The sequence below is a fragment of the Diorhabda sublineata genome, chromosome 3 (genome assembly GCF_026230105.1).
Source record: "Diorhabda sublineata isolate icDioSubl1.1 chromosome 3, icDioSubl1.1, whole genome shotgun sequence".
In the NCBI taxonomy this organism is placed as follows: Eukaryota; Metazoa; Arthropoda; class Insecta; order Coleoptera; family Chrysomelidae; genus Diorhabda; species Diorhabda sublineata.
Genome location: NC_079476.1, coordinates 36,339,136 through 36,352,198, shown reverse-complemented (window position 1 = coordinate 36,352,198; position 13,063 = coordinate 36,339,136). Strand labels below are relative to the sequence as shown.

General features: G+C 33.5%; 1 protein-coding gene across 2 annotated transcripts in view; it reads left to right on the top strand.

Annotated features, from left to right (window-relative positions):
- The window catches only part of LOC130441951 (neprilysin-2), a 74,924-nt gene that overhangs the window by 46,526 nt on the left and 15,335 nt on the right, over positions 1-13,063 (top strand). For both annotated transcript variants that reach the window (XM_056775873.1, XM_056775872.1), the window contains exons 6-10: positions 25-242; positions 1,920-2,078; positions 4,888-5,128; positions 6,222-6,390; positions 8,614-8,864. In XM_056775873.1, coding sequence (XP_056631851.1) covers positions 25-242; positions 1,920-2,078; positions 4,888-5,128; positions 6,222-6,390; positions 8,614-8,864 — 1,038 coding nt within the window. The remainder of the gene's footprint in view (positions 1-24; positions 243-1,919; positions 2,079-4,887; positions 5,129-6,221; positions 6,391-8,613; positions 8,865-13,063) is intronic.

Below are 13,063 nucleotides of genomic sequence, written 5' to 3'. Positions count from 1 at the left end.
AAAATCAATTATGAATTGTTTTAGATTTCTTTGCCAAGCGAAAAACGTCGTAATATGACAGCTCTGTACAATCCAATGACAATTCAACAGCTTCAAAAAAAATTTAATAGCATACCTTGGGTAGAATATATAAATAACCTTTTAAGTCCTGATACTAGAGTAGATTCCAGTGAAATTGTTGTTGTGAATGTTCCATCGTATTTGAAAGCATTCGAAACGTTGATCAGCAAAACACCCAAACGGTAAGTAATCGGTTAACATCAAAAACCCGAGGAGGCTATTTTAAAAAGTTTGAATGTGAAGTTCTCCATAAAATGGTTTAACAAATTAGATGTAGGAGACAATTCAAAATGTATAGTCCGTTCAACGGCTTTAATTAATTAAAGGTTGACTTCGTTGAACAAATGATAGAATTTAACGTTGTTAGGAAATTTTGATTCGTTGCATTAAAAATGACATGTGGTAAAGCTGTTTCTTTATAAATAAGAGATCCCTCACAGGAATTGATTCTAAATATAATTAACTTATAATAAACAACGGGATCTAGGGCTAAAGACACAAATTATGGTCCCCGAATTTATGGAACTCCATTATTTGGAGTGGCGAAACCAGAAGTAATGAAAAAGTATTTAAGAATTACCGTATAATAAAAATTAAGTTTCTGGCTTTTGTAACGATTTGGGGATACTTTAGCGGAGTTGTTCGTGCAGTCAAATAATATTGAACGTATTTCCAGCAAGATGGTAATACTTGTCACCACTAAAAAATACGAAGACTGGATAGAAAACAATATTCTAGTTTTGAGATGGACATCTAGTAGTCCAGATTCCTCGCCTATTGAAATCTTGTGAATTACATAAAGAAAAACATAAGATCAGATCTCGTAAGAGCCATTCCAGAATTGCGAAGCCGCAATGGAAAAGTTAAATCAATCGTCACGAGAATAAAAGCAAAATTTTAGATCACAACCATGATGAATCATCAACGGCCAGTACAAGAATAAAAACAAATATAAAATTACTCTCTTTTCTGTGATTTGTCAACTTATTTTCTGGATATGCTGAAAGAGCCTCTAGAGCTCTAAACTAAACTGAATAAAAAATTAATTTCAACTGGGAGCTATCTAAGTTATTGGCAATTATAGCTCGTGGTACGTAAAGTACTCGTAAAATAATTACACACGACCACACTTATAAATATTTTTTTACGTTATTAAATCCTCAATCTAGGTTGGAAAATCAAAGGATTTAAAAATTGAAAGTCAATAACTTACCCTAACTAATAAATTGTCTTTATAAAAGCAGGTCTAATGTTTTTTATACTTGATAAACAAGATTTTAATTGAAAATCATGAACTGGTTGGATCTCTTGAATCATATGTTTCTCAAATGTAAGGGAAGTTAACCCATTTTTCCATAAGTTTGTACTTTAAAAGTACGACTTTAGCATTTAGTTACATTTGTAATCAATACATTTCCGATTTTAGATTCCCAACACTCTCAATTTTCATTTTTTCCTCTAAATAAAATAAAGAAAATTCAACTAAATCTCTAAATTTCGCACGCCAATATGTTAATTCCGATTTCGATACTTATTATTACATCTTGGAACTACCAGTGCACTGATTTCATGAGCACATGGATTAGTATAGAGTTCGAATGCCGCTATAAAATGCGGCAGGGAAGCGAACAAGGAATTGACCAATCAGATCTAATAATCCGATGTGCAGTGTACGAAAATCGCGACTGGCGTCGGGCAAAACGAGTCGTTGGATTTTTCACATTACGCTTAATCAAATCTTGCGATTTGGAGAATAATTTAAATGATGACATTACAGTTTATCTACAAGAGAAGACATTGAAGAAAATGTTGTTCATAAACTTACAAATTCTTATATTGATTTCCATATTTCCTTTCAGCGTACAAGCAAATTATGTCATGTGGAGAGCTGCTTCTAATTCGGTATCGTATTTAACAGATAGACTGAGGAAACGGCAGTTAGAATATACTTCAGTTATTACGGGTAAAACGGAAAGAGAACCTAGGTGGAAGGAGTGTATTGATATTGCAGCTGGAAGGTAAGTACATAATTTTTTTTAACGATCCTATAGGAAATTGTTAATAGTTACGTCACCGAGTTACGTATTGAATTCGCTTTTAATATTGTAGTAGAGAGTTACGGTCGACTGATTCGTTATTATAGACAAAACGACAACAAATTATATACATATATAATAACCGAGTTATATTCATTGTTTAGGCATCGGTTCTAATAATATTTTTTATACTTAACCTGAGACAATAAGACGCATTAAAAATAATAAATTCTAGGTTATGGTGTATTCTAGAGATGGGGAAACTTTTTTCTTCGCGTGCCAATTTTTGCTAACGAAATATATGGCGGGCCAAGCTGAGGCATTACATTTTCTGAAATACTAATTGTGGGTCTGGTCTTTGTGGGAACATGTGACATGTGGAACTGTTTTTGTTTCTTCATGACTTCATCATAAGCCGAAAAATTTGTGATGCTGAAATTTTTAACAATGAAAAAAGGTGGTCATCCGTCCGAAAGCCTATTACGAAGACAATTTTTTCATTATTGAAAACGTTTGTTCGCATAAACAGCTTGTACCAAACATAGCCATTATTTCTGGGCGTGGGAAACTATATTTAGGTATTGTGTCCTAGATGAGGACTTATAAAATTCTAATTGCTGGTGTACAAAAATAGTTGCCTAATTTTTGTTTGCTGGTCGCGGGCCGGATTTCAACGCTTTGCGGGCCGGAGATGGCCCGCGGGTCGTAGTTTCCCCATCCCTGGTGTATTCAATAACGTTCACAGAGTATAAAAATTCATGCACGGCAATGAGCGAGTATGAGTATGATATTTTGACATGGATAATGTGAAAATTAAATAATTATAGTGTGGAAATATTAAACTTGTTCCAATCATTTTAACCATTGATACCACATTAGATTAAATTGTGTATTTTCTTAAAATGTGTATATTATGAACGCATTTTGGGATTTTTTCAAGATATTGTCAAAAACTTGGATCCTACTGTTTTTATGGGTTCTACGTTCTCGCTGAAAACAGTGAATTAATAATGCGGTGAGTTTTTTACAACGACTATGTGGTTATTTTGGCATACTTACATACAGTTATTGTTAATATTAAACAAGTTACTCAAGAACAACGAATTGACGTCTTAAAATTGTATATAAACTGTGGATAATAACTACAACCCCTGATTTTGTCAATAATATTCCATTTTTTAAGATAATTTTTATTATTTGAGGTAGGTTACGTTAGTTTAGAAGAAGAGTTCATTCGGTGTCCTGAGGCCCGTTTTGTTCATTCTCCATACTTTGGAAACTTCGTCATCTATTTTACAATCATCCATTTTTTTCCTTTTATAGATCAATCATAGCTAATTTTTAATCATTTTACACCCAGGATGAAATTTTTTCTTTCTCTGCTCTAATTCTGCTATTCCTGCGAAACAATCTATTGTCATATTCCAGCATTTGGTGACGGTCTTTCATCTTTTTCATTATATTTTGCAATACAAGGATGGTCTCAGCAGTTCCTGGCCTGACCTAGAGATGGCGAAAGTTGCTTGAAAAATACTACTGTATTAGAAAGTACACAATCTATACAGGATATGTTTGGCAGTCACCTGCAAAGACCAGCATCGCCATGGTCGACCAAATCAGGTGACGACTCCAAAAATGTTGAAGTGGTTCCATCACTTCACACCCGAAACAAAAAACAATGAACTGAAAAGGAAGAACCATCTCCAATGAAGACAAAGATCTGCAGGAAAGGTCACGGCGTCGGTTTTTTGGGATGTGCGTGAAATAATTCCAATTGACTATCCTGAAAAAGAAAAAACTAGTAACGGCGGATACTATACAAATTTACTGTATCATTTGAGCGAATAAATCGAGCAAAAACGCCCCATTTGGCTAAAATGAAAGTATTATTTCATCAGGACAATGCACCAGCTCACACATCAGTTATTTCAATGTCCAAAATTAACGGATTAAAGTTTGAATTGCTACCTCTTGCATCTGATTCGCTAGATTTAGCGTCCTCGGATTATTTTCTGTTCCCAGACTTCAAAAAATGGCTTGTTGATTTTGCAATATTGAACAGGTGATATCGGCGGTTAATGAGGAGCTTGACGATCCTTATTATAAAAAGGGTATCGAACGTATTGAACATCGCTGAGAAAAGTGTATGGAGTTGATAAGTGAATATATTTTTTTCAAAATTTTTGCGTTTTCTTTGTTGGGTCAGATATTTCTGGGACCATCGTAGTAGTCTGTTCTCACCCACCATTTCTGGAGTCTTGTACAGTAATTAATGCAAAGGTCTTATGGATTGAGTGTTGTATCTTATGATGGTTTCTCATTCCATTTTTCTCTTGTAGGAATGTTCCTTTATTCTTTATGTTGTCCAATATGTCATGTACAGTACTTTTCATGGCTTCGATGATTCCCAGTACTGTATACAACCAATTTGGTTATAGTTCCCAGATTATCCAAAAATCTTCGTATATGTGTGGAAAGCATTCTCTTTCCATGAAAGCCTAGTGTGATTCCTAAGTATTGAGCTTCATTTATGGGCAAAGCTCTTGTCCATTCCAGTTTTGGTATTGTAAACTTAGGTATCTTCTATTTAAAGTTATTAACATTAAAAATAAAACACCCCACACACACGTAAACATTTAAACATGAAATTACCTCTAAATTAATAGTGGGTGGATTCTCAATTTGTTCTAATTAACACACGAACTCTCGCAGATACCTGTAGATTTTCACTCAGCTGCAGTTAAAAAGGACAATCCTTATCTTCATCTAATTCGTTGCTGGTATTTTGCAGTTTGTCAATTGCGTCAGGTGCACTTTACGTTAGAAAATATTTCAACGAAGAAGCTAGACAAAATGCATTAGAAATGGTTAAAGATATTAGAACGGAATTTGAACATATATTGAAGGTAGTCGATTGGATGGACGAAGAAACACGAACCAATGCGTTGGAGAAAGCGAAATCTATGACAACACATATCGCTTACCCGGACGAACTACTAGACGACGAAAAATTGAAAGAATTTTATGATGGCGTGAGTATCTCAATAGCTTCAATTTATGATAATTGGCAGAAATGAATCGATTAATTTATACTTTATTTTCCTTTAAATAAGTGACAAAGCACTGGGGACTTTTCCACCAATCCTCATAGCGATTCGAATATGTTATTTTAATTGGTTCTTGAAGATGTTAACCCTCTTGTCAGAAGTTTGTTCCAATAGATTCTCTTCTGAGAATATCTTGAACTGTCGAAGGACGTGATTTAATATCAAAACAACTGTCTCCGTAGACTTATAGTAGTTTTATAAAAGTTTCCCTTACAATGTGCCCAAGTTTGAAGAAAATCAAGTCCAGTGCTGCTTCTGGTTCTTTTTTAATGTTTTTTCACTCTCGGTTTTCTCACGTGTGTAGCTTCTATCGGTAATCATTAAATTTATTGGTGGTGTATCTACTATCATCTGCAGTGCCACTTCCGAGGTTGTTTTGAAGGCTGACGCTACCAGCAAAAGTATGTATCGACTTAATATTGTTTTGATTCTTTCAGTGACGACAGACTTTTTTTACACTGGTGGCCCATACAAAATCATGTTGCGGAGGACGCTCCAAATGACCGCTCCTTGCAGCTCTTAGGCCACCCACTTTCGGGAGAATTCTTATTAGTATTGACATCTTCTTTTTGCCTTGTGTGCTATATACTCAATATTTAGTGTTACCTCAGTTTTGTGTTGAGCTAGTTATGATCTAATTCTCCTCCATCCATGTATCGATTCGCTTCAAATTCTCGTTGACGTTTATTACAAGCTTTTGTTCGCTTTTCGGCGCGCATATTAGTGTTAAATCGTCGGCGAATACAAAGGCTGTAGAATATCTTATCAGTTTCAGTCTAAAGACATCATCGTGGAGAATGTTCCACAAAATCGGGCCTAGTAACGAACCCTGAGGAACTCCTGAGTCTACTGTTATTGTGAGTTTGTGAAATTATGGGCTTCAGAGTGTCCTGCCATGACGTCACTGGAGGGAATTTTTTACAACGTCGATATTTATAGGTTTTCGACTTGGTTGCTGGTTTTCTTGTATTCATAAATAAATTAACATCATGCTGAAATAGTTTCTCGTATTTTTCAGTTAGAAATCGACTCAAAACATTATTTTGGTTCAGTATTGAACCTCACTCTTTTTGGTACCAGATTTTCGTTTAAGAGATTGAGACAACCCGTAAACAAAACCGATTGGATTACTCATGGTAGACCTGCTGTTGTTAACGCTTTTTATTCGTCCATAGAAAATAGTATTCGTAAGTACTGCATTGCAAATCATTTTATTACTTTTTTTTATTATAATTATGATTGCTAAAATAAAATTTTGATTTTTATTACATGAGTTATATTTTGTACGAAAGGCAATCAAATTTGATTGCCCCGTTAATTTTATTGCTATTTTTTTTTCATGTCATCCTATTATTTAGCTATTCATTAACACAAATTGCGAAATAAGTATTTATTTAATTCATTTTCTTTGAAATATTATCTAAACGGATAAAATTAGGAATTTCATTATGGACAGAATAAAGTATTACCTAACTATAATAACAAATAAAGACAACAACAAAAGGCAATTTACTCTGATACCCGAACGCATTTTTTTTGAGATGTCTCGCTCAGGGGTACGTCCTACCACTTGAACCACACCTCTTTCTGATTCCTTTCTGAACCTCTTAGACCGCTTAAACATCACTTCCAAGGTTCAGGTTGTATAATAAATTGTTTCAGTATATTACTATTGAGTTCTCAGATATGAATCTTGTACGAAATCCACAATTTTTATTTCAGGTTTAGCTCCGCTCAACAAAATACTATTATCATACATGACTTAAGTTTTTGCGAACAAGATTTCATCAAAAATTTTTCAAAAAACTATCGCGTTTACGTATCTCATCATTTGTTATTCCAGCGAGTGAAATAAACAAAAAAAAATATTAAAGATTTTGTATAGGGATCTAAATGTTGACTCTAAACAACTTATGTCAATAAATTTTTGCCCCTATAAAAGTTTATTTACTATAAAGAAAAATAGGTTTTTTGCAAATTTACAAATATTCAATTTTTAAAAACAAAAATTGTGTTAGAAATTAGTCTTTAGCCAAATAGAGCTGAGAAATGAAAATTCAAAATCGAAAAATTTTGATTTTGGTCGTTTACTTTGTCGTTAAGACAAAACGAAAAAACATCAGGAAAACTTTTCAAAATGAGCAAATGTTCAATATTACTTGAAATATTTAACAAAAATTGATAGAAAAAATTATTTTTTCTAAGAATGAATGGTTAGTTTAGGTTAGGTTAGGTTAGATTATGTTAAGGTCCGTTATATTAGGTTAGGTTATGTTAGGTTAGGTTAGATAAGGAGACTATGACTGATAATGGCTTTGATGAAAAAGTATTAACTCTTTGTTACTGTATTGTTAACTCTTTTATAGATTTTTCTTATTTACGGTAATAAACATTTCAAGGTAAATACAGGGATTGAAGATACAGTCTTTATTCCTGCAAATGTGCGCTCGATGCACCCTGCTATATAATCTGCACGGTCGAACCACCGTGCGCTCTCTGAAACTTGCAGCCTTTCAGAAAAAACTTTAGAAACGAACAGCTCAAAAACTACCAGAATTTGCTTGAAAAACGCTCGAGCTTCCAAAATTTTTCAAAAAAATATACAAAGTGCCAGGAAATTAGCGCCGAAATAGGCTTGACAGTTATTTAACTCACCATTTTTTCTCAACGCCAATGGATCCTAGGTTTAAAACCATTGATTTTAAACCCTGTATTTAATACTAAAAGTTAGCGTTTAAGAGATCCAAGGTAAACTGAAAATCATCAACTTGATCTACCTATATATACTAAATTTTTTTCCGATTGTCTTTTTCTTGCGCGAAACAGTTTCAGTGAAAAACCACTTGGGCGGAAAACTTCCCGTTCATTTCTTAACCAAAAAAATATAGATTTTACCATAAGGAATGGGTCCTTTGTCATATTTTTCAATATCAGCACATTCAAATTCGTCCAACAGCTTGTCAATGACACCAACAGATCTCTTAGTTTGACCATTATTTTAAGAATTCTAGAGAAAACTAATATCCGGTTTCAAGAGCATATTTAATTTTTAAGTGCTGAATAGATATACCTGAATTATTATTAGTTTTGTCTCGACAAATAAATAATTTGACGTGAAAGTAAGTGAAATAAAAAGTCAAGTAAACAATTTAAAATATGTTAACTGAACCGAGCCCCTCGAAAAAAATCCCATACACATTTTCGCAGAAATATGATTGCTACTTTGATATATGTCCACTTTTTTCTCTCTTCCAAACCAATCTATATTGGCGTGCATTTATACCTCTAACTACGAACCTAAAGCTTAAATTTCCCTATCTAATAGTTAATATTTTTTGTTTAATAGTTGATAAAAATGCAGTACTTCAATTTATTAATCAGTTCCATCAATTCACTGTTTTTATATTTAGAATTCCCAGCTGGTATACTCCAAGGTGTCTTTTTCAATTCGGAACGTCCGAGGTACATGAATTACGGCGCCATAGGCTTCGTTATCGGTCATGAAATAACGCACGGATTCGACGATCAAGGCAGACAGTTCGACAAAAACGGTAATTTGGTCGATTGGTGGCAAGAAACTACCAAAGAACGTTTCGATGAAAAAGCCCAGTGTATCATAGATCAATACGCTAATTACACCGTTCCAGAGCTCAATCTTCAGGTAAGTACATTATTTTTTACATATTTTCGGTTATATTAATAGGTTTGGGATGTACTAATACATATACATAAAAGCATGAATGGGAATTTGGGATTATTAGAAGTAGGTACTTACCAATTCATCGACAATCGCTTAATAACAAAGGCAAATGTTTTGTCATCTCTTTTAACTCATGTTTCTATGATAATTTTAATAAGTTTTGTTTAAAATATTCTTTCTAACACCATTTTTGTTACTTTTTTCCAACAAATATTTATTGTACTTCATTATTTTATTCTAATCTTTAACTTGCGACTTAGTTCAACAAGCAAGTTCCTTTACTGAAATGACTGTATCGTGAAAGATAAATATGACATCGACGTTTTTATCCAATACGCCGGTTGTATTTTTAATTTTAAATAATGAACAAAAATTAACGAAAAAAATACGATAAAATCGAAGCTGAATACAGTGTATACAATCGCAAAAGCTCGTTAACATCGATTAAAGAAGACGGAATCCAATACTCGCAAAAATTTAAAAATTTCTTGCGAATAATTATCATGTTCTGATAATTTATATATTTGCTGCATATTCAAGTAATTATAAAAGTTATTAACACCTTTATAATTTGTCGAAATAAGCATGGAAAAATTCTTATTCAATATAGAGCAGCAAAAAGCATTAATTAGAAAAGAAATAAGAGTGTTGTCTGGAAAGTTTCGGACCTAACGAAGAAACTAGACATTTTTTTTCATGAACTTCCTTTGAGTCTATACAATTATTCCACCGATGTTCGATGATGGAAAACTTTTTCCTGCAAACAAAACATAGAGGTTAAGAAACAGGAAAAAGTCGCTGGTGGCCAGATCAGGTGGAAAGGGTAGGCGGTCCACCAATTTGGACATACAATTTTAGTCATAGCGATCACCGTGAGTAGGTAGAGAAGCACTTTCCTATTATACAAATGCGGTCGCTTTTTACAAGTTTCCTCTTTACAATCCACTGTTCTTTCGTTTCAGAATTGTAGTGGTAAATCCAGGTTTCATCTACAGTTATGAATCGACGCGAAAAATCGGAATTATTTTGCTTAAATCGCGACAAAAACTCATCAAATTATGGAGTAGAGATTCCAACTTCTCTTTCATTTGTGTAGGCTAACTCAGTGAAAATTTTAGTGCGAAATTTTTGGTATTGAAGAAACTTCTTGAATTCTAGTAACAATGGTTGGCCCCTCTTGTGAATGTTTATCAAGTTTTAATGCGCTTAAGAGGAAATAAGAAGATTTTTTCCTATATTTCCAATAGGAAGCTAGATTAGTGACTAGTTATCATCTTGATTAATCTATGTGATCAAGTTAGGTGCATAATTTCCTTAAACAATCGACAATGTTGTTCTTCAGCTGAAGAAGAACGTTATCGGGCATTTTAAGAAGCGTTTTACATGGATTTTGAGTGACGAGTCACGTGAAGGAATAACAATTTTTCATGAAAAATCAGCTTTAAAGAACCAGTGAAACACAAGATGATAACAAATGGTTTTCGAACTGAGCTACTACCTAAAACTTCTTCTACTTCTTGGAGATCTGTCGATCTGTTCATTTTGAAGCTGTCTCTGCATCTTTTCCTGAGAGGTGGATTGCCAACTATCTTTCCAACTTTTAGGTGGTCTTCCGGGAGGCCTTGAGCCGGGCGGAATGTTTTCTAGGACCATTCTCGGAAGTCTGTTCTCGTCCATCCGTCTTACATGGTTGTACCACTGCCTCTTACCCTGACTTTCCCCTACCTAAAACTTATAGTTTGAAAAACTAAACTACGCGTCTACAGTGTACTTTGTGCGCTTCATGAAACAAGCGATAAAAAAAATTACACAACAATAGTTCAATTAATCGAATCTCTATTAGGTACATCATTACATTCTTCTAAATTTTTACCATAAGTTCTAAAAAACACGGATAGTGTTGTACATTAAAAAACGTGGCGACATTTGAAAATTAATTACGCATAAGATAAAATTGATAGTAATGAATAAATTTAAATAAACTCGTGTAGTTTGGCATCATAAAAACTATTATTTCATTTTCATCGTTAATTTTTTACTGCTTTAAACAATAAAAAATGATTAAAATGATTTAGAAATAAATCGTAAAACAGATCTACTAGTATTAAAAAAAACATAAATATTTTACTACGTCTTCGTTGTCATTTTTTAGTAGTTATTCGTTTTACAAACCTGTGACGCCATCTATGATATGAGAGCTAAATTTCATCAAAGTTTGCTGTAATAACTATAAATACCAATAAAGTCGATTATTTTGGATGTAATTTTTTTGTAGCAAATCTTCTTGTAGATTTTTAATAATAATTTTGAAAAGAAGACAATATTGGTAAGAAGATGGTTCCAGAAATATCTGATCTGACCTAGAGATGGCGGTAGTTGCTTGAACAATACCACTGCCACGTTGTTTAGTATTTGTTTGACGGCAATCAGTAGTAACTGTTATCAGTGAATTAGTAAACATGGAAAAAATTAGTGATACAATACTTTTTATTTGAAAGGCGATACCTAGATTCTACTCTGGCTGAGACTCCTCATCGCAGTGGTCGACCAAATGAGGTGACGACACCAGAAATGGTGAAGAAAATCCACAAAGCGGTACCTACTGAATGATCGTCGATTGAAAGTTCGCGAACTAACAGACATAGTAGGCATTCCAAAAAAAGGATAATAACTTAAAATTTGGACATGAGAAAGCTGTGCGCGAGATGGAAGCCGCGTTTTCTCACAATGGAACGAACACAGCGTGCGTCGTAAAGATGTTTCCATCGAGTGTTCGGCAATGTTTCACAGAAACGCGCCGCTTCCGGTGGGTGTATCACTTCTCACCCGAAACAAACAAAAATCGAAACAATGAACTAAAAAGGGGGAAATAGGTTCCAAAGAAAGCAAAGACTGTTCCATCTGCAGACAAGGTTATGAAGTCGGTTTTTTGGAATGCGCGTGGGATAATTTTCATTGAAAATCAAGGAGTATTGTGCAAACTTATGGCAACGTTTGAGCAAAGAAATCAAGCAAAAACGGCCGGGAGAAGTGTATAGAGCTAAAAGGAGATTACGTTGAAACATAAATATATTTTTTTCCAAAATGTTTGCGTTTTCTTTGTGGGCCAGGTACTTCTGGGACCATCCTGGTATTCCTTGATTTAATTCACTGCTTATGTTATATAATTTCCAAAAAATATCAACAATTAATAATTTCTTCATAATTAAATGAAAAAATATATTTGAACTAGATGCATAGAATATATTTTTCAGATGATTGCAAACAACAAGTACTAATAGCCTAATCATTTACTAATGATTTCGGACCCTTTTAATAATATCATATCATCTTAAATATTGTATACAAAAATCAGTTTTTGCTTTGTTGGTTTTGTAGCAAGCTTTCTCTTTCTTTCACTTTATTCACTGTAAACTATTGCTTTTACTGCAAACGAAATTATGGGAATATATACACGATTTCAAACTGAATTGACGAAAAATTAACTTAAGGGTGTGCCACATGGTTAAAAAACATAATACTGGCAACATTCAATGTTAATACATAGAAATCTGTAAAGCTACGTATGTATGAATCAATGCAAACCACATTTTGATATTGAAGAACTATGTTTTCCGTTTATATCGTATATTACTAATACCTGTTTATTGATATTTTTATTAAGAGCAATAAAATGGAAAGTGTAGAAGTGCTATACGAGGGATGTTTCTAAAATGTACAAAACTACAGTATAGCTCCTAGCTATGTGGCACATTCAACATATTTATTTGTGCGAAACTATTATAATCTAACAAACTAAAAATGAAATTAGTCAGATACATCATCGGGGCACATAAAATATTCGAATTCAAGGGTCGAGCAACGAAAATATTAGTATTTGTTCACGCTTTAAAGTAGAGCGTATATTATTCGAATTAATGTTGTTAGAGGTGGTTCTGATAATCGAAATTTTTATTATTTTTTCATAAATAATAATGAAAAGGAAGATCTGAAGCAACAACTTTGTAATAACTAAGAATCATCCACACTAGAATTAGAAATAAGTGCGGAGAAGATCAAGACGAAACTCAATTCGGCTTCAGAAATGGGTTGGGAACACGAGAAGCAGTTTTTGCCGGGACCAACGGGAAGATGTATTTGCAGTCTCTATCGATTACGAA